Genomic DNA, 22,432 nt, shown 5'->3' with positions numbered 1-22,432 from the left:
GGCCTAATTTTCTTGTACGCAGAGAGGAGCTGTGAAGAATTGGAAGAGAAGACAAATCGGTTTCCCATGTGTAGCTCACAGGAGGCCTCTGAAACAGCTTCTATTCATGTATAATACAGAGACCTTCAAAATAATTGCTTCTTTCTTGTCAATCCTTTGTCTCCTTTATTCCTCTCATATACGCACAAACACTCGTACCTTTGAAGGAAGGGTCTAGCTATTATTATGTGCAATTTACTTCTCTATTGGCAACTTTTGAACTGAGTGCTATAAAGTAGAAAAATTTGGCAAAGAGATTTATATCTGCTACTTAATCAACAACATTTATCGATGCTGACAAAGTGGATAAGGCAAACAGCTACACGTCAATTGTGATCAAATAGTGTATTTAAAGCTTAAAAACAAACTGTACGAGAGAAAATGTCTGCGTGAGAGGGCAGATATTCTTGTGCAATAGGTTTCCCTCTCCATATTTACATGGAAATGCATTCAATGGGCTGGAAAACTTGATGCATCATGTACTTTCATTTTATGGGATTGAACCCTTAATGTTCAGAGGCAAAGAGGACCTGTATAAAATGTGGATTTTTCTTACCGATAGAATATCCCATCAGATCACATGATCAAATCAGATGCAGGAAGGCAGGCAGTCCCTTGACAGGACACGTCACGGCCATGTTGTGTGCTTCCTGTAAGCTAATGTCTTTATTTAATATTGGAAACCCTACATTTATAAAGAACCATGGTCTCATGCCTTTATCAATGGGTCTCTCAAACACACTTTTTTGATTTGGAAAATGCTATGGTTAATTTCATTTTGTAATCAGCCATGATGTAAGGATAGTCTAGCAACAGGCAGCTAAACGCTAAAATCAACATTTCAGCATAATAGCACGCTCACATTGACCTGGTAATTTTTGTTTAATGGCAAAATCTATCCAAACATTGTTGCAACATTTCACTAAAAACCAAATATGTCAAACACAATGGTGCTAGGGAGAAAGTCAGAGGATCACTTCATTAAAATCGATGCTTCAATAGGAAATGTTGACTTCTGGTATAACATTTTTGCCAATCCATCAACTTATCATGATGCAAAAAAGAAACATTCAGGTGTACTGGACCTACTTCACATGCTGTATATTCAATTCAATGTTTTTAAGGTTTTTTTCTCATTGCTATTCAATGGTATTTAAGTGTTGTCATTAATGGCAGCAGTGGGTACAAGATGTGTTAATGTTCCCATAAAATTATTTGAGCCTTTATTTGCTTCCATATTATTCTGCCACTAGCACATGTGAAGAAACATGTAAAAACACTTGATGTCCCACATGTGGTGGCCACATTAGTTTTCAGTGATGTTGATGGTTCAGAAAGGTCACGTCCGGGTCAACACGTAGTTCAAAGGTTTGCATTGCAGCTGCACAAGTCATTGATGGAGAAAGCACAGGTACACAGAGAGGCTTTGCTTTGATTTTACCATTCATTAAGCCTCCTCGCTTTTTATGCCATTTAAATGTTGCTTCTTTTTCTAAAGCTAATGAGGATCGAAGTCAAAGATAATGGCTTGAAAGGGAAATTGACCTCTGAGCAAAGGACAAACATAAATTGAAGATGTGAGCACTTTTCAGTACCTATACAGCCATATCAGAGAAGGAGGCCCATATAAATCAAATTTCAACGTGATATTTATTTGCCTGCTGAACTATTTACTTACTGACAATAAAGGATGAATTTATGTGGCCATTAAGACGAGTGTTTTTAAATGGTCAGGGGAGGCAACCCAAGGCCACTTTATGGATTGAATCCGATAAAACCCAGTGCTAAAACAATATGGAAGCTGACGACCTCACCGTCAATCAAAGGTAAGAATGATAATCAAGTTCATTAATTTTAATGGCATAAATTCTTCTCAATAATGCACCAGCCGTTGCTGCCATTAACCATATTTCTTGTCTTAATACAGTGCCTTAGCCCAGACATGGTGGAAGTTTTCCTTTCCCCCTCTGGTATCGTGCGAGCCATGAATCAAACGATGAAGGGGGAGGGAGGGTGAGGAGGTGAGGCTGGTGGTGTAGAGGGTAAGGAGGGGTAGAGGCCTGAAAGATCTCTGTAGAAAGATTAGAAAGATGCCTTTAGGCTCTTTTTCCAGAACTGTGGACAAGGTGATGTCACTGCATGTTTCTCTGGGATCTCCCACAGAGAGAGGAGGGAAGAGAGAAAAGGGGGATGTAAAAAAGAGACAGGAAGATATATACGCAAGGGGGGAGAGAGTTCGAGTTTAAGAGAAAAAAAAGTAAACCGAGAGGACGACATCAGAGAAAGCAAAGGGGGAGCAGAAGAGGGAGAAATTTGGGGTTTGGATTGTGCAGCCGCGGAAGAGGGGAGGGGAAAAGTTGGACACGGACAATCTTGCAGGAACTTTTTTTCTTCTTTCCTTTCTCCGTGGAAGAAGCCTCAACACAAGTCAACGGTATAAAAGACACACTGGATTACAATTAAATTGCATCGACCCACGAGATTTCCCCGGATAGTTACGCGTTTATTTCTGGATTCATGTGGTCGCACATTTGTGGATTAATCAATAGTTGAAGGTATGGTTTTGTGGACTTTTATGGACGTGTTAGCGATGCTGTTTACAAGTGATGTAGGTTTTAAAGAAACGTCGCAGTTTAATAAGTAACGTAGACAACCGTTTTTAAAGTGTCTGCAGTGGAACTTTATGCTAAAAACTTTTGCAGTAGTTTCATATTACAACAGCAGGCACGTTAACGGGAACGATATTATACAGCAGAAACAGAAACTCTGTAAAGTCAGTAGGCCTATTAGGCACCAGTTACAATGTCCCTATACTTACCATAGTAGGCTAATGCTAAACAAAAACGTCGTGATTGGAAAACAAAATATAAGAATGATACACTCACTTTCTCCCAGTGGGGATCCTTAAATGTGTGCCTGCTGAGTAGCACTGAGTCTGACGCATGGTAGAATATATTTATTGGATTTTGCAAAAATAACTTTTGAACCGCAACTAAAGCTGGTGGCAAAGGTGATGCTGATTTTCCTATCACATCTCAGCCAGGCCTCCATTCAACACACTAACTAAGGGTTACTGTAAATCTGTGGCTTGCATCCAACCCCTGCGGCTCGGAAAAGCCTCTGACTAGCACTGTTTGGATCTGCAACATGCATATCACTCAGACTAAGTAAAGGCCGAGCCTTACTCTGCTGTAGTTTGAGATCAGTGTCCACATTCTTACTTTTTGCCTCCAACTGGGGGGGAAAAAGGAAAGTGCTGAGGAGGAAGTTTGAATGCCACAAGCACATCTGTTTTCCTCATTACTCAGCCATCCCATGTTTGTTGGCTCCTGCCTCCTGTCTTTGCACACATCTTGAAGGTTTTCTGATTCTTCGTACCAGAGAGCTGCATCTTTAGAGAAAATACGATTTATTTCTCTGTTGAGAGGTGTAAATTGCTTCAATTCTACCTCTTTACCTTTGGTAAACAACTCGTGTTTTTGAAGGGTCATTTACACAGAAACATAATCTAAAAAGCATGGAACCCTTAGTATCTTCAGGGACACTCCCCCCTGCAGTTACTTGTTTACTCCTTCAATCCCTGGGGAATATTACCCTCTAAAGTGTAAACATTACAAATTGGTGTCCTTGAACTTTACTACACATTAAGTGTTGCTCACTTAACCTGCTGCAGGCCACACAGTGTTTAGCTGTGGGTCATGCATCTTTTTCATTTACTGCTTCCAATTTTAGCTTGCCCTATGTGCCTGCAGCTAATTCTATCATCAACTTGACTCTTTGCTTATTGAGGTCAGCAGTGATGTAAACATTAAGCAGGAATGGTCATCTGCCTGCTGAAGTCTGACTTAATCATAGCACAGGCTTGAGGGCGTCATGCCATTAGAGGAGGCGTTATTTTTACATCATTGCTAATGTTCGTGGATCAAAAGTTTCCGTGGCAGTGGAACTTTGAAGCAACCCTGAGAAAAGAAAGGTTTGCATGTATTCAACATTCATTTCATTTTTTTTAACAATGTGCAACTTAGCTGGTCTGTTTCTCATTTACAAATATTCAAGTTAAGGCCTTGAACAGCTCAGTAATGAGGACTAGTCAAAACTTGCCTCAGTCGCCCTTGAGTGTGATGCAGCTTTGGATATTGCCCTCACCAGTTTTTGAGGTATTATCACTCCCGAACGGTCAATGAATATCTGGATCAGTTATCAAAGCCTCAAGGCCTTTTTTAAGTTTCTATTATTCACTCCAAGTTCCCCGTTGTAACAGGCCTGCAATGCACTCTGAGGTTTGGCATCAACACATTAGAAGTTCCAGGAGCTAATAGTGTAAATGTCTTTTTGTCCCTGATGACATTTAGAATTACAGAAAAGAGTAGCTTCTGACTGTCAAATAAATCCAACAGAAATGCTATTATTCTTCCAAATAGTCAAAAAGAACTCCAGACTACCTGAAAATTGGCAGCGTATTGACTGCTGAACAACATTTGTCTTGCCATGCTACTTTCATAGTGGCTTTTCGGTCCACCATTGATCCAGACCAGATATTTCTTCAGCTATTTGAGCAATTCTGTAAAGACACTCATGGAGGATGAATCCTTATGAAGTTGGTCATCCCCCTTTTTTTTATGTAACCTCATAAGCAGCAAGTTCTGATTAATGCTTTGAAATATCTCAGCAGCTGCTTGCTGGATCAGTCTACCAAGTTTTTTTTTTCTGTAGTGCCACCATGAGGTTAACATTTATGGTTTTGAGTCGAATGACTGAATAACTATCTGATTGATTGTCATGAAATCTGGACAAAATTACATTTTGTAATCAGGGTGATGCCTGAAAAATAAATCCCATTCCTTTCAGCATCATCTTTCTCTTAAAGGTCCCATGTCATGGCCATTTCTACTGATCATATTTCCATTTCTGAGGTCTACTAGAACAGATTTAAACTGTGCAATTTTCCAAACTCACATTGGTTTCTCATACAGCATCTCTGTATAGTATGTGTATTCACTCTCTGTCCTAAACGGCTTGTTCGAGCTCCTGCCCCCCCCCCTCCCAATGAGCCCACTTTGCTCTGATTGGTCAGCTCACCCACTCTGTTCTGATGAGTCCACCACCATTACAGTGGAACATCAGTGATTATGTTTTACAATGGCGTTGGCGAGAGAGCGAGACATCGTGAATGGACGCGGGAAGGGGCGGGTGCTGAGGGGGCTGCAGCAACCCCATCTCCACTTGATCATAGTCCACGATGAACATGAACTTGCACACCTACACGGGTACCTACGTGCAAGTGCTTTTACATGCCGCATGATTAGAGCATGATGGCGACCTTCTGACAGGTCGAAGAGATACCATTTTGGTTGTATTTTGTACAACAACATGCAAATGTCAAAGAATACGGTGTGTAGAATCACTAAACAATAATAAGGCCTACGATGAACAACACAGTACAGACATACAATTCAGGAACCAAGCATCCAGTTTACTTTTGTAGATCAAGTCAGCTGAGTGTAGTGCGAACAGATCTGTCACACATTGTGGGTGCATGCAGATATCCCAAGAGGGACCGCTCTGACCTTTCACTGACTGCAGTAGATGACTTAATTTTTCTTACACTCGCAGCCAGGTTGAAACCATTTATCTGCCTTAAGTACTACATTGTATACCCGCAGAATGACTGTAGACTTCTATTCTTCTTATGGCCACAGGGCTTTAGACAGACCAACAATTAAATCAGAGTTACGTTCTGTTTTATGGCTGCATTCCATTCAACGTTAAGTACACTTTCCTATACATCCTCTGCTGAGCTTTCCCTGGACGATTCAATCAGGGCCGAGACCCCAAAGTCAGATCAGGGGCTTGTTTTCACTGCCCTGCACCTTAACCACTCTTGACTGTGTTTTCATGTGTAAGATAGAGCAGGGTAAATTGTAAAAAAAACTTTGTGAGTAAGTTGTCCATCCATCTTCTTGCAACAGAATGCTTAAAAGGAGAGCTGGAAAGCCAGTGAACCCTAAAATATAACATGACTGACACATTTTTGCTGGGTTCTCGCATTTAAACAGATGGAAAGTAGTCTAAACAGTGGGCTGCTGGTTCTCTGTTATTTAATCATCCGTGTCTGGATGGCTAATAAGCAATTCTCTTGTCAGGCCATAGTCAGGACATGTTTCATTTAACTCTGTCAGAGTGTGTTTCTCTAAACAGGCTTGTGTTGGGGCTGTTGTTCCATCTGTAAGCAGTGGCAATGATGATGAAATGTGTGACAATAAAAATTGCTAAGCATTGAGCACAAATTACCTAGATTGTTATATACATGTAGCAGACTCGGTACCTCTTTTGTCAGTGTATTCAAGCCATAATAAACTACTGGAACTGGTGGCTGTACTGGAAATGAAAACTAGGCAATAGCTTTGGGCCGAGAACCAAAATGACCCCTAGAACCACTGAACAGGTCTGTATTGTTGGGGGGGAAAAAACGCTTAATGATGAGGCCTGTGTTGTGATTTTCTATGTTGGTCATCACTTCTGTCCGCCAGTGTTGTCTTCAGGCTTTTAGTGCTGGAAGACTTTCAAATTGGTCATTGTTTTCCTTCCTGTATTGACTTCGTACTCAGTGACCCGATCACTCACATGCCTGCTTACCGGGCCCATGGCCAGCCCAATGGCCAAGCCCTGTGGCCTAACCCGATACTGCCTTTATCTGCTATTGCCAGCTGGGTGGCCCGTGAAGCTGCAGATGGAATTCAGAGAGTTAAGGAGAAAGAGAGACATCCATAGCAACACATATTAGGAAGCCTATTAAATTGGGTTGGATTATAGCCAGATAATAACAGCAATGAGCTGTAACTTTTCCCTCAGCTTGTATTCTCTGGACTGTGATGCATTATGTATTATGTACTGTGTGAACTTTTTGTATTATTGTAATCATGTGGCATGAAGCCTATAATAATGTCTGGAGCTTTAGACTGCTCAAAGCCGGCCGCTTTGATTAACCTTACGCCAGTCGAAACTTTATTTTACATCTATGTTTCTTGCTGTTTAGTTTGCAGCTACTTTCACATAAAAATGTCCATGTGGTCAAAAGCTTTGCACTCAGATAAATGGTGCCATAGCTTTTTCAAAGACCTTACTTCTTCATTAAATGGTATGTTGTCCTTTTTTAAAATAGTATAAACAAAGAAAGCATCCTCACCTTGGGTCAGCAGCCCCCCAAAACAAATGCAGAATTGGCCATGTGGCGCACATTGAGTTCTCCTTAGTACTTCAGAACATAATTTAACACACTGTCCTCCACCATATTGTCTGTTAGCAGCAATCTGCCTGCAGTCAGGTCAAGCTAGATGGTATTCACACAGTGTCCTCTGCAAGGCAGGAGCACCACATTGTGCACCCCTAGGGGAGCGTGGGGGTCATTTCTCCTGGCAGACGGGACAGGTGTGTGTACAGAGACACAGTCTGCTTGCCTGCCTTCCTTGAGGGCCCTGCTGTACCTGTAAACACTGCAGAGTTATGGGGTCCTCACAATATGCTGGGGGCAAGTCCAGGTCATGTGGGATGTGTTTATGTGAGTCGGAATCGGTGGTGCTGGTGTGTTTATGGGCTTGCATTCTTGTGTGTTATGTATAAGGGGTTATAATAAAGGAGAAGGATTGGGGCGGCTGAATATAATGATTATTTATACGTGGCACATATTTTAATCTGTGCCTGGGTTTGTGTGTGTGAGTATGTTTGTTGTTCAGCCACGTGGAAGCATCTGGTGCCATGGTGCAACACAACCATGGCTCCAGAGGAATAGTCTCCAGATGTGTTTGTGTGTTTTGGCCCCACTGTGTGTTTGACTCAGAACCAACCAGACTGCATGTAAATCATTTTTACTTTCATGTGTGCATTTTGATCTGCCTTTGTTTTTTTTGGTACTTTTTTGCAGCAGCAGGTATACATTGTTTTTGACTTTTAGAATGTGTCTGTGTCCCATAAGTGCACTATCTCAGACATATTCACATGTGTGTGTAAGGGCTTGTGTGTAGCAGCTGCCCAGTCAAAGGCCAACCAGATGGACAGGGTAATGACTATGATCAGACTTTATAGAGTTACACTCCTTAATGAGGGACATTCTGGTTAATTCATATGCCACTAACAAAGCCTGCATCATACCACATAATCAACACATCAACTGCGACATCATAAATAAACATGAATATCTATTTAGGACTCAAGCATAATGTGCAGCTGTCGGCTGAGTGAGCAGACTGGGTGGCGTTCTGACCAAATTTAGAAAGGATTCAACTTTTTTGACTTTCTCTTTTTCTATTTGTTTATCCATCAGCTGGTTGAGGTGACGTGAGGTGTTTTCGGTGGAGTGAAACCATGTGGCTTCTCTGCTCCTCTCTGGCGCTGTTGGCACTCAGCTTTGGATCATGTGACACACTGATATCAGAGCAAGGTGAGTTTCACTTTCCCCACTGGAGTTTTAAAAAATGTCAACTGCACTAGTTAAACAAAGTGACATTCAGAACAAAGAAAATGTCTTTCTCTATGGCATAATAAATAGTTTGACGTATGCTTTTTTCTTTCTTTCTGAGATATATCTAGAAGATGGACACCCATCTCAATTCTGTCCTTTAAATATCAGGCCACAGCACAGCAGCCATTTAGCTTAGCCTAGCATGAAAACAGCTAGCTTAGCTCTGTAACAAAATCTGCCTACTAGCTCCTTTCAAACTAGCTAAGTTAGTATATAGGCACTGATTGTAGAGGGTCCTTTGGATGACTGTCAATCTAGTGGAAGTCTCTTTGCCATTAAATAAATGACAGGACACCCCACATAAAACCACAACCTGGCATTTTTACACTTTTGTGTACTGATTTACAAACGACATGTAACAGGTGCTGATGTCTTTTGTAAACTTCAAAAATAGGCTAAGCTAGCTGTTAAGCTCTACACAAGGCTTTAACCCAGGGGTGTCAAACTCAATTTCATCGCGGGCCACATCAGCATTATGGTTGCACTCAAAGGGCCGGTTGTAACTTTAAGACTATATAAAATTATATATTATATTACATTATTGCCTCTGCATTGGATTATTATCAGATAGGGTAATAACTTCAGAATTAACTTCGACTGAATGTAGAAGTTTAGGGCAAATAATTGCAAATCTCTTCAATGAGAATGTCACAAAATAATTTAAAAAGAAAAGCCAAATTCTGGAAAAAAAAGTCAAAATAAAAAAAAGAAGTGACATTTAAAAAAAGGAGGTGAAATTAAAAAAGAAACATTTAAAAAAAGTCAAATTCTGAGAAAAAAAGTCCAATTTCAGATGCATTATGGGACATGTAGTTTATGGGCAACGTGCTTCTGTAAATCATCATGTAACCGTATAATAAACGTATAATTCTTTGCAAGCTCTTTGCAGGGGCCACAGAAAATGAAGTCACGGGCCGGATTTGGCCCCCGGGCCTTGAGTTTGACACCCCTGCTTTAACCTATGTTAAATAGCTGCCAGCTGTTACTTAATTACCATACACATATGAAGGCAGTATTAATGTGGCAAGACAACAAAATAACTTATTTCCTAAAATGTTGACATACAAAATATATTAAAATAAGATTCACGGTAAGACTAAGATGGACCATTATTCCACTCTTGATGTACTAACTAAATAAATTCATTACATTTATAGCCACTGTGAAACGCTATCAAACTGCCTACCAAAGCTGAGTAAAAAGAAAGTTGAATAAAAAACCAAAAACAATTGCTTTTAAACAACTGCTTCACAGAACAATTATTGTATCTTCATTTGAATGCAAAAAAAAGTCACAAAACCATTTTATCTAACTATAACACATCTTCAATCTGGAGAAGTATGTTTGACCAAATGTCACCCATCTGAGTTTGATTACAGTGTCTGTCTTATGTGTGTTTTGGGGCTCAATGCTACAATGAAAATGACCACTGATTTCAGCTTATGTGCATATCCAGCTGGTAGCAGTTGGTGGCAGTGTGGTGAGGCTGTGACAAGAAAGCGTGTGTGTTTACCATGTGTGGCTGTGTTCCTTTTCATGAGACATCAATCATTCTGAGTTTCTGTGTATGTGAGTTTTTAGGATTTGAATGTCTGTTTGTGCATGCATTTCATTGCCAGCATGATTATTTGTGTTTTTTCACGTGTGATTGTCTGACAGACAAAAACAGACATCTTGGACATCATGAGGCAGGGAGGTGAACAGAAACAAGTTTTACTGTTTTGTGTTTTATTTGTATTTCTTTATAACTGTCATACTCCCTCATCACACTGTGAGTGTGTTCTCAGGGGCACAGTTCTGTGATATCACTTGGGAGGTCGTGCAATCCCCCATAGCTCATGGAACTCTGAAGTGAGCTTTGTGTAGGAGGGGGTCCCTCTAGGGAGACCCTAGTCAGAGCTTTTCAGATGAGACTGAGTCAGCTTGCAGCGCCCCTGAGTCCTCTCCCCAGCGTTTGGAAAAAAGTGCTCTATCAAGTGTAGCTTTAACACTTTGTCACTGCAACACACACACACACACACACACACACACACACACACACACACACACACACACACACACACACACACGCACACACACACACATCTGAATCTCTACTTACTGGTAATTTGCTGACATTACAGCTTGAAAACAGGTTTAAGTAAAACTAGTGTTGAGCGTTGAGCTGGATGATTGCACTGCAGCTCTGCAGTGTATCGGCGAGAGAGACTAGTCCCCACAGTTAAATTAAATTGATTCCCTGCCTTTGGTAAAGTGTTGCTGATATGAGTTTTTTTGTGCACCACAGACCCTGCACAGTCTGAAGTAATGGATTTGTGTATTGATTTGTTTTCACTCAGCTTCCTTCTGTGTGTCTGAGCTAAGTTGTATGTTTTCTGGTGCCAATGATTTGTGGGAGTAATAAGCTCATTTGCTCAAAATCAGAAGTTAGAAAGACAAGCAGCGAGCAGCAGAAAAACACATCCATCACAAAGCCTTAGTGGTAAGGCTTGTTGTTTAAGTTAGGTATAAATAATTAAATTGAATATGTTGTATTTGCTTTTACACTAAGAACTGATTAGCATCATACTCATAGTACACACTGTATGTTTTTATAATTTATGTACGAGTGGAATAAAAAGTGAGGTTGAATTCCATGGAAGGTTCTCCTTTCACTTTAACAGTCTACAGTAGTTAAACATTTAGCCTAATGCACAACATTACATACTAATGCCATATGCATGTAGCCTATGTCATGGATAAAGTGACAGGTCTCTGTAATACAAACCCCCCCCCCCTCCCCCCCCCTCTCTCTAGTGATGGCAATGCAATTACTTCACAGAGCGACAACACTGTACAGGGAACCAATCCACTGTCCTCGTTAGGAAGAGGCTTTAGCAAAATGTAGTAAATGCAGTTATTATGTCATTTCAGTTTGAATAGAATTTTAGGGAGGGACATCCAACAAAGGCTTGATGAATTACATTTGAGGTTTTCCACGAGGACGACCCCTAGCCCTTACCTAGAGCAAAACTTGGACTTGCACAAACTTGTAAGTAAGGCAACAATCTTAATTACTTTCATTAAATAAACTGGTATCAAAGTGTGGTAAGCTCGGCCTTACTGCTGCTCTCATTATACTGCTACAATAGCTTGTTAAATAAAATAAAAACTAAAGGAAATTGTTTCCGATAATGTTTTTTTTAATAAACAATAAAGGAACCAATAAAAAATTTTCTCTCTTTTAACTAATGCAAACAAAAACTCTTGAGGGCAATATTGCAGTCTTTTGTGGTGTGCTTATCGGGCAAGTTGACAAAAACGATATAATGTAAAGCCTTCCTTGCTTCAGGGTGGCTGCTTTCATGAATGAACATGCCCTGTAATGTAATTTTTTTTTTAGTAAAAGTGTTATCATAACTTCTTTACATAAAGCATTATGAGCATACTATAACGTTACAACTTTATACTTTGGTTTAAGCTTGTATATTTGTTATTTTCTTACCAGAAGGTGATTAAGTGTGGAACTTCCACCAAACTCTATAAGTCAGTAAAGGAGTGCTCAGTAGCGTTTCAAGACATATACCTAAATAACAAAAAATGCATGTAAGCAAAAAAGTGAATGTTTTCTCTGATGTTTCACACAGATCACCAGACATACGGTGAAACGACACAATCTTCTTTTATAAGTGTACAGAACTCTGCATGTACTGTCTAACTTTATTGTTTTGGAAAACTAATACAAGTGTGTGGCATAAGTCCAGTTTGTGTCTGTGTGAGCTTGGGCTAGTGATCTGAATGTGAGCCAGAGGCCTACAAAAGGGAAAAAGAGTGAAGTCATCCCTCTTAAGTACAGCTTTTCAAGTCTTTCAAGTCAACTGTACGACAGTTTTATCTCTTGGAAAGAAAAACTGGAATGTTCTCTCTTGTTCGTCTCATTTGACTAAGAGGGCAAGTACAAAAACTCCCTCTCTCTCAACTCCTCCATCTTTTTCACGTCATACTCTTATTTAGATTTACCCCTCACTTAAAGCTCTCATAAGCCACATTAAATCATCATATTGATTCATTGACATCACCCAGCATGCCCCTCTCCTTTACATACATTGCATGTGTTTCATAGCTCTGGGACATGGCAAACTCTGCCTCAGAGTCTGACTTTCTGCTGAGCAGCAGCCCAGTCCAATTATCTTGGAATGCCACATTGAAAAGCCTATTCAATAACCACCATACCCTCTCTTATTGCAAAGCAAACACTCTGACACTGTTAGCACACTTGTGCGTGACCTCTTCTCCCTAATGAAAGCGCTCTGCCAATTGTTTGCTGCTATACGGAAACAGTATTAAAATTCAGGGGCTGTTGCTTTCGGCCGACTGTGCCCAAAACAAGGAACTGGTAGATAAGGCCATTGATTCCTTATTCTTCCATTGTTTTACAATATCAAGAAAAATAGGGCAAGACTTGCAGCTTTACTTATTGAGCACATTTCATTACAAGCACAGCTCTAGACTACATAAAAAAAAAGGTTACATATTACATATATTAGCTAATGTGTTGGAGTGGTTGAGATGATACTATACAGTGTTTTCCGTCACATTACGTGACCCTTTTTGCTTAAGATCAAGTTGTATTGATGGGTTGGCAATAATCTTTCCCTTGTACACCCTCCAAGTTGAGTGCAGGTCTGCAAACATCAAAAATGTAGTTTTTAACTTCCCTTAACACCCAAAATGCCCTGATTATTTTGATGTTTGGCAAGGTGGAAACTTGGGGGAACCCTCACATCAGTGTGCTGCCAATGTAGCATCATTACCTGCTTTGGCAAGAGTTAAACACAACCCCTCAAAGAGGAAGTGAACCCAGGCCAAGACCATCCAATCTCTTTAAGGCTACATGCAGCTCTTCTACTGCTAATGAGCTTGTCAACAAGCAAATGCTTTCCTTTGATCACAGCTTGAGAGGAAATGGGGTTCAAGTTGCGCAGTCTGCCCTCTGCCAAACTGCCAATTGCCTGAAAACACACCAGTCCACCAAAATATCATCCATCCTGAGAGTTATGTAGAAATAACCTCTAGATCCCAACAGCGCCAGTAAGAGTGAACACAGCCACGGATAAATGTTGTTGTTTATTTATAGGAGTGAGAGAAGGATAAACATCTAAATGGATTCATAATTAACCGTTGCTGCTTAATTAGCAGTACGTTTCTATTAACAATGGATCATGTGTCAATGTATAATGTAAACAGGATCACTCTGAGGGACAAACCCAGAGAGAATGATCTCCCTGCTCCTCTCAGCTCTATGGAAACCTTGAGTGTCTTTCAGCTCATTGTTTTGGTTAATTAGCTCACGACTTTTGTTTTAATTTAATCTAAAATCTCTTTTCAGCGCCTTCATTCTGACTGGAGAAGACAGTTGCTAACAGTAAACAGAGTTCTGATAAGCTATAGCATTGTAGGCACCTTTCCTCTCTTCTGTGGCTTGACTTTTTCATTGTGCTGCCCGCTTGCCTTCAGCAAGGATTACTCCTGACAAAGCCTTCATCTTGATTGTGCGTGATGGAAATGGGGCAGTGATGAAAAACAAAACAGAAAAGAAGCAGCGAAAATAAAAGGGTAAGAAGAGAGGAAAGGTAGATCTTACCAAGAAACTTGACTTCTTGACTTCAAGAAAATACACCGGGAGATCTGAAGAAAAGCTCTCGGTGTTAATGTGTATGTTTCCCTTTTTTTCAAAGGCAGCAGAGTCTTTGTGAGGCTGCAGTGAATACACTTTGTGCTGAGTCAGCAGATGTTTTAAGATGGACTAGTCAAGGTATAAATAAAGTGTGTGTGTGTGTGTGTGTGTGTGTGTGTGTGTGTGTGTGTGTGTGTGTGTGTGTGTGTGTGTGTGTGTGTGTGTGTGTGTGTGTGTGTGTGTGTGTGTGTGTGTGTGTGTGTGTGTGTGTGTGTGTGTGTGTGTGTGTGTGTGTGTGTGTGTGTGTGTGTGTGTGTGTGTGTGTGTGTGTGTGTGTATCAGAGGGCTCAGAAGCCAGCTTGATACTTCCTGTACTCTCCCCTGTATCTGTTCAGGAGTCACATTCAATTTCTTTGACTTCTCATCTCTAGTTTTATCCACGAGAACAACAACAGCACTGCTTGACATCTCTTCTGCACACCTTGAGTGTACATGCAGACCGCAATAAGATGATAGCCCACTGTGAGGCAGGCAGGCTCTAATGCGCTTTGAAACACTCTTTGTGTTTTTAAGGCCTAGATGAGCAGAAGCTGCAGGGTGTCAATTGGTGAACTTGATAAAAGGTGATGAAGCGCTGAATGTGATTTAATTCTTTCTTGAGCCGAGCCTCCGTGAAATTAAATTCCAAACTCTTAATTAAAGTCAGTTGGGTCTTATTATTTAAGCTATTATATTAGGCTCGTTCGCCTCATTTTTTATGTGACTCTCAGTCTGGATGAAGTCAAATTGGGGTTGGAAACACAGACGTTGCATGCTGCGAGGCAACTCTGCATGCAATGCACTCATCAAAAATATATTCTTAACAACTCAATCCATTTAGCTACGAGAGACGAAAACATTACTTCTGTTTGATGTGCACCATTATACTTAATGGCTAATAGGGCAGTCAAATTGACTCATCCTCACCTGCTAGTTTCACTACAAAAACCAAAATAGGTAGGAATGTCCCGATCACCTTTTTTTGCTCCCGATCCGATTCCGATCATTTGATTTTGACAATTTGCCGAAACCGATTTTTCCAATGCAATACATTAAGAAAAAAAAAAGAAAAAAAGCATTCAAGTTGTCCCTTAAGGTTATTTTTTTATTTAAATTGGATATTCTATCCAACATGGATATAGCTTCTTTTTTTCACAGCAGCATTGGATCAGTTCAGTTGTGCAGCATTGGATCAAAACAAAATAAAGCTTATCAGTACTCGTTAGCTTACTGCTACAATTAGACACTGCGCCCTGCCCACTCTGTTGCCAGATTTGAGAGAAATAAGCAACCAGGTCTATGAAAACAAGTCCCAAAGAAGCAACACATACATGATGTTGTGTAATTTGAAACCAAAACTAAGGCCTCAGGATGACTTTAAGACTTGAACATGGTCATTTTTGTTTTGTAACATTGAATACAAAATAAAAAAAGTATTTAAAAAAAATAAAAAATAAATCACGATCCCCGATTTTTTTCTCCCGATTCGGCTCCGATCCTCGATCACGTGATCGGATCGGGACATCTCTAAAAATAGGGTAGCAGGTGACAATGCAAGGAGATTGAATCGGAAATGTTAGAAGACAGACGGTCATATCCTGTGAAGCGGTGCAGTCATCCCGGGAAGGCAGATAGCAGCAATAGTTGCTTTTATTTTTCATTCAAACAATTAATGACCACCCAAAGCACAAATCCATAGTGACCTCCATGACCCAGTTCTTCCACTCTAACTTTTATGGTTTCGGAGAGGTGATTTAAAGAAAGGACACCAACCTTCACACTCAAGTGCGCCTTAGATACAGAGGAAAGAGAGTCACTCTTTTTATGTTCATATAGTGTGATGGGGCAGCATTGAACGAGGTTAAATGGAAATACCTAACCTTCAACTTTAACCGAAAGCACACATTAGTGATTTAAAATATTACTGACAGCAACACAGTTTTATTTCTTGGCTAATGCAAACCACCACCTGCGTTCACATTCTCTGCAGTTAGAATCATTTAAAAAAACAGTGCCCTGTAGAATGTCTTGCTCGCGGCTTTGGCCCCAAAGAGATCAATTAACTGTGGTCAGAGTGATTCACAGGGTCCATGTCCACCTGAACAGCCCTGTTTTTTCTACACATATCTCTGTGCTGAGGCAGGCCGCTCTGACAGGCAACAGTTTTCTCAGTAACCTCCCCTGACAGGGTGAGAACACATCCATCAAACGGATGCTACCGCGACAGACAAGCTCGGTGCAAGACAACCTGTCAGCCGGACTGTGTTCCTCTCTGCTTTGCCCTCATTTCATTTCGCTCTCTGCGTTTTACACCCCCACCAACTCCCCTCTACTACTTTCTTCTGGATCAATATTTATTTTGCTCTCAAATGTATCTAAAAAGTTGTCCGTTCTCTCGCACAAACTCAATGTCAAACGGCAGTAAGAATAAAAGGTTGTATTTAAATGAACTCCCCGAAAGACTGATGTGCTCTTTAACATTTTGTGAATGCTTAAAGTGGACCTATCATGTTATATTTGAATAATATAGTGTAGGACCATACCTATTTAAGGCATATTTATACTTTTTATTTTTCAAAATACCAAACAGATCATGCATTTTAGCCATTCCTCATTTCGCTCAATTTAACACTGTCTTTGCATGGGCTGATTCTGTGAGAACAGCACCATCTGCAGGCCTGGCATATGTACTACAGCGTCTCCAGCGCTTTTCAACGGCAATGTCCTTGGCTGTCTCCTCCTGATTGGTGGAGTTGGCCCAATAGCCGTAGCGCCACTTCTGTGACGTCATAGAAGTGTTCAAATCTGGATCAGTCTGTATCAGATCCGTTGCAGCCCCTTTTTAAGAGATTTGGGTATGGAGAAAAATAGAGAGGGTTGTGTTTTCTGACACTTGGTGAGTTCCCTGGAACACCGGGGACACATATTCATGTATAAAAGACGTACAAAAGTGCATTTTGCATGATAGGTCACCTTTAAACAGTGAATCAGGAGTCTGTTATTTGTGGGGAAATGTACATTCTTACAGCAAGGTGGATAGTGCATAATTAGTATAGTCAACATACAGTATATTATCTATACATTCAGAGGAAAGCCCATGTTAATAAAAAAAAACAAACATACTTAGTAAGACATTTTGTTAAATTGAGCACGATTTGAAGTACCGTAATTTTCGGACTATAAGGCGCACCTAAATATAAGCCGCAGCAGCTAAATTGAATGATGTGTACATATATAAGCCGCACTGGACTATAAGCCGCAGGTGTTTTAATGTTTAATTACCTTATGTAAGGGTTCGTGCACAGAGGGGATTGTCGGGAAAGAGAGGGCTGTTTGAGGAAGCTCCCATTTATTAACATTTCAACAAACAAGTTGCATATTTGCATAACGTATTCAAGTGTTACCATTTAGTGCAATAGTAGCTACAGAACATGTACTGTGCTGTGTAAACTGTACTGTATCACATAGCGTTTCAGACACACAAACTTTTCAACTTTCAAACTTAAACGGTGCGCTCCCAGCGCACGTACCGGCAGTGATCTACAGCAGTGGTTTTCAACCAGTGGTACGGGGACAAACCGTCTCGCTCTCGTAATGTCTGTCTGTCTTGCTCTCGTTCTGTCTCTCGTACCACTCTCGGTTCCACTTTTACTTTTGCGCGCTACCTGTCTCACTCTTTTCCGGCCTCCAGCTTTTCCTGCTGGAGCCCGCCGCTTAAAGGTGGGGGGCGCGGACCAGCCATAGAGCCCATAGAGTTAAAGGTGGTGGACTGTAACCTGTAAAATCCATAGATTTAGGAGGTCCCCTAGTGGCCGTTAGCTGTAAAAATCCATAGATTAGCCACACCGTTATATAAACCGCAGCGTCGAAAAATGGGAAAAAAGGCGCGGCTTATCGTCCGAAAATTACGGTACATTATCTTACAATTCCCACTACAATTTACTCTTGACAGTTTATGTTTTATTTCTGTGTTGTCTATTTGTCTCCACAGATGAACAATGCCCCTCCGTACAAGTGGAAGAGTGGAAGTTTCCTCAGACGACCAGGCAGAATATCACAGGTGGAAAGACGAGTCCAAACAGACACATATCTTTCTCTGAGTTGTATTTACGTTGGTGCTGATAAATGTAATTTGTTGTCAGGTTTCAATCTGGTGAGGCGCTTCTCCCTGCTCAAGAATAAAGATGTCAAAAGGATCCGCAACCCTCGAGGAGCCACCATCCTGCGCCTGGGAAAGACTGCACTCATCCAACCTACTGAGTGAGTCTGCAGTACAACCTACAGACAAAGACATCTCACACCAATATGTTGTGTACCGCTTAAGGTGGTGGAGAATATATTACAGGGAGTGAAATAAAGTGAATATCTGCTGGATTTTCAGCTTTCTACAGGGCAGCGTCAACAGGCTCTTTCTTTTCAAGTCTGAACAAAGAGAAAAGGCAGAGAGTGTTCGGCTAAGCAGACTCTGAACTCTCACTCAACATGTCAGCGCTGTCCAATGGCTGATGTGTAAAAAGCAGATTATTGGCAAACCAAGCAGCAGAGGTCATTCTCTGATAGCTTTTCCAGAAACACCACTTCATTTCCTTCACCACTGACACTGGCTTGTAAAGCTCCACTCTAACAGTCTTTTGGTTTTCCACTTACTGTAACTACTGTTCACATGAAAATGTCTTCTTACGTGCTTGAGCGCAAACTATAGGATGCCCCAATTAGAAACCATGATGTTAGTAAAGAAATAAAAAGTTACAAGCCTATGATTTTAATAGCGGTAGGATTTGTTCTAAACTTGTTTCTGGGCGAAGAGACCTGCTGCGGCCGTAAAATTCGGCAGAGCACGACTTCCTTGCACAACATGATTTTGCAGCTTGACATGGTGCAATTATGCTTTCCTGGGTTTTCAAGTTGTTATTACACAGCAGTTGGGTGTAAATTGTGTTTGGAATTGCGTGACAAGTGGTTATTAGGGTTATTTGCTGTCTGTATTTCAGTTTTTCCTTTTTCAGCTCTCGCAGATTATTGACAGTTTTTAGACGGAGGAGCTTCTTTCTACCCGCAAATAAAGCCGTTTTTGCCGATCGGGTCAGCCCAGAGTATTTTATCACTCTGTCCAGCACAGTGAGCTCCACTTGCTTGAAGAGCCGATATAAATCTGTCAACAAAACACTCTTTTTTTCGGTAGAGACATTGTGTTCTAAAAGTGTCACATATATTGTTTGTCACAGGCTTTGAGACAACTTGTCCTTAGGAAAAGACGTGGGGAACACAAACAACTGTCACTTCTCAGGAAATCAGCATCTTTAGAGCCATAGAGGAGAACACAAGACGTTTTTTGTTTTGCCTCTAACCATACAGAGAGAGGACAGGAACACCATTCTCTGGCTTGGGAGTAGGCTACTGTGCAGCGTTTACTGAAATTAGGATTCCATCGAGAGATCTGCTGTCAGCCCTCTCTGTAAAGAATGATACCTGGGTGACTTCTCTTTAACTCAGATGGAGAATAATCAATGTTAGCACATCAGCAATGCCTGTCGGCTGCCTTCAATTGTGCTTCTCATTATACGTAGAACTCGCTGTCTCTTATATGCGTTTCTCAAAATGACTAAAGCGTATCAGGGGAGATTTCTCCTCAAGGAAAAGAAGAGGGGACTATTAGTCCTCATCAGCTAGTATTAATATTCCCTTTCTTTCTTTATTTGCTTTTTTAAACTTTGACTTCTCAAAATGGCTCTTTTCATGGAACGGTTTCACACTTTTAGAAAAGAAGAGTGGAGGCGGTGAACAGACGGGAGATTGAGAGATGCAGCGAGGGAACAAGAGGGTTAAAGGTTTAAATCCAAGCAATAAGTGAATGCATCAGAACAAACCCTCAGGCTTGTTCCATGCCTTCCTTCTCTCAGTGATAATATGAGTGAGTGTGTGCTCTTCTTTTCAAATGTCTCTCTTTTGTGTGCAGATGCAGCGCCTCATATGATATTTCCCCCCTTTTTTCAGCCCCAGAGTATACTGTATATATTTCTGAAGCTGTACAGTATAAAAACATGCCTCCCATCCACCACTGATTCCCTATTACTCAAGCAGCTCTTTAATTCATCGTCACTGAGTTTGACTGAAGTGCGAGGCGGGTGTATAGTAATTGGAAAGCAGCGTTTTGCTTTGTATCAGAAGCTAATCCATTCAGCTAATCCAAGCTAACACAGATGAGTGACAGGCCGACGAAGCTACTCGTCTCTCGCTTTCTTTCAGCATTTTGCGCTGAGAGTGAAATGGGCACCAGTCACAGCTGGTCATATGAATTTTAATCTTAGCAAAATGTGATTTGATTGCTTTGGGCTTGTTGCTTTTTATGCAGCTACAGTGAGTATAAGAGAGAGGGCCGGCATTTCTGTGATATTATGGCTCGAGGCCGAGATATTTATGACAGAGTTCAAATGCAGTTGATAAATTATCACATAGCAAATATGGCACAATTTATTTACACTTTAAGCTTATGACTGCTGTTCTTGTGAAGGAGTAGCCTAATAACCACTTCTGTAATTGTAATTTGTATTGAAAGCGCAACCCAAATATAACAGAGACGGCAAAGGTAAGAGTACGGGTTCTCTTACCCAATCTCTTTGACCATGGAAGAATCATGGGGTATAAATAAAATATAGTAATTGTGATCTTTTTTTTATAAAGTACATGCTGAAGGCAGATTAGCGAAATTAGTCAATATGGAGACATCAGCAGAAGGTGGATAATTCTTAGGCTGCATCTCAGGTTGATTAAATGGAATCCTTGCGTCCCTCACTTGCGTCGTTTCCCTGCGTCTAGTCCCTCCCACCAGGGAAGCATGGAGGGACGCAAGGAAACCACGAGAAGCAGGGAAATGAGTTTTAAGAGCAATGGGACGCCCTTTCCTCCGGAGTGTCACGTGAAGCGACGTCTGTTTGTGATGACGCCGCACAGCTGATCGTCTGACAGCAGCCAGCTCTGTCCCTGTTATTTTCACAAACACCCCCGCCTCTGTTAGTACACATTTACTGACATATTCATTTGTATCATGTGTTGTAGACCCAAATAAATACAATAAAATAAGAACTCATTCTCAAAAAAGATAAACGCCATTCTTAAAATGTATAAACGAAAAAAGCGATCATGAAAATTAAAATGTTAAAATGATTTTTGACCACTTTGTTGTTCAGATATATCACATATTTGTAACTAAATGATACATTAATTGAAACAGAACACAGTATAAACTGAGGAGTTACTCTCATGAGGTTCATTTATTTTCTTCACTCCGCTGGGAAACTGCTCTCATGTCAAGAGGCATCAGATCAGTGCATGCCCTGCATCGTCCAATCAGTGAGCGATACACAGTAAGGGGGAGGGGGCGAGTGTCTGAGGATTTCATCGGAGGACGGTCAGGTGGTTCCTCGATTATCGCTCCTCGATCCTCGGTCCTCCGGCAGAAATAAGCGCCATGGGACGCTACTCAAGATGGCGCAGACAAATCAACTTCCGGTAATACCGAGGACCGAGGAGCGAGGAAATGAAAATAATCGACCTGAGATGCAGCCTTAGTCTTCATTACAACATTGATTGTGCCCAGAAGACGAACCCTAATGACTTTTAGCGTTTCCCTGTTTTTTTTTCGCTTTGTGTTTAGCTCTTTAGCTAATTCTAGCATGCTAACATGCTTAACAAAGATGGTAAACATTTTACCTGCCAAGCATTAAACAATGATATTTGTAACCAAATATGTTTATAATATACATCATCCAGATGTTCACATGTACGGAAGAGGATTAGGAACACATTATTTATTTTTTTGGGAGGATTTTGAAAAAAATATGTTTTTTTTTTTGTTCTGAGAAAAAAGTCTGACTTTTTTCTCAGAATTCTGACTTTTTTCTCAGAACAAAAAAAAATGAATTAAAGTCAAAATTCTGAGATTAAAGTGAGAATTCTGACTTTTTTCTCCCCAAAAAATTTATGTTTTTTGGAAAAAGTCAGAATTCTGACTTTTTTCTCAGAACAAAAAAAAAATGAATTAAACTCAGAATTCTGAGATTAAAGTCACAATTCTGACTTTTTTTCTCAGAACAAAAAAAAAAACGTTTTTTTTTCAAATCCTCCCAAAAAAAGAATCATGTGGCCCTAATCCTCTTCCGTACACATGTTCTACTTTACAG

At 40.6% G+C, this 22,432-nt stretch overlaps 1 protein-coding gene across 3 annotated transcripts in view; it reads left to right on the top strand.

Moving 5' to 3' along the window:
* The first annotated feature begins 2,121 nt into the window (after positions 1 to 2,121).
* The window catches only part of col16a1 (collagen, type XVI, alpha 1), a 66,828-nt gene continuing 46,517 nt past the window's right edge, over positions 2,122 to 22,432 (top strand). For 2 of the 3 annotated variants that reach the window (XM_079654682.1, XM_079654680.1), the window contains exons 1-4: positions 2,122 to 2,594; positions 8,360 to 8,476; positions 18,244 to 18,312; positions 18,395 to 18,512. In XM_079654682.1, coding sequence (XP_079510808.1) covers positions 8,401 to 8,476; positions 18,244 to 18,312; positions 18,395 to 18,512 — 263 coding nt within the window. In that variant the 5' untranslated portion in view covers positions 2,122 to 2,594; positions 8,360 to 8,400. The remainder of the gene's footprint in view (positions 2,595 to 8,359; positions 8,477 to 18,243; positions 18,313 to 18,394; positions 18,513 to 22,432) is intronic. The other variant, XM_079654681.1, reaches the window with a different exon arrangement.

Source organism: Notothenia rossii (genome assembly GCF_949606895.1).
Source record: "Notothenia rossii genome assembly, chromosome: 10".
Lineage (NCBI taxonomy): Eukaryota > Metazoa > Chordata > Actinopteri > Perciformes > Nototheniidae > Notothenia > Notothenia rossii.
Note: the sequence above shows the minus strand (reverse complement) of the source record. Positions and strands in the feature narration are given on the sequence as shown.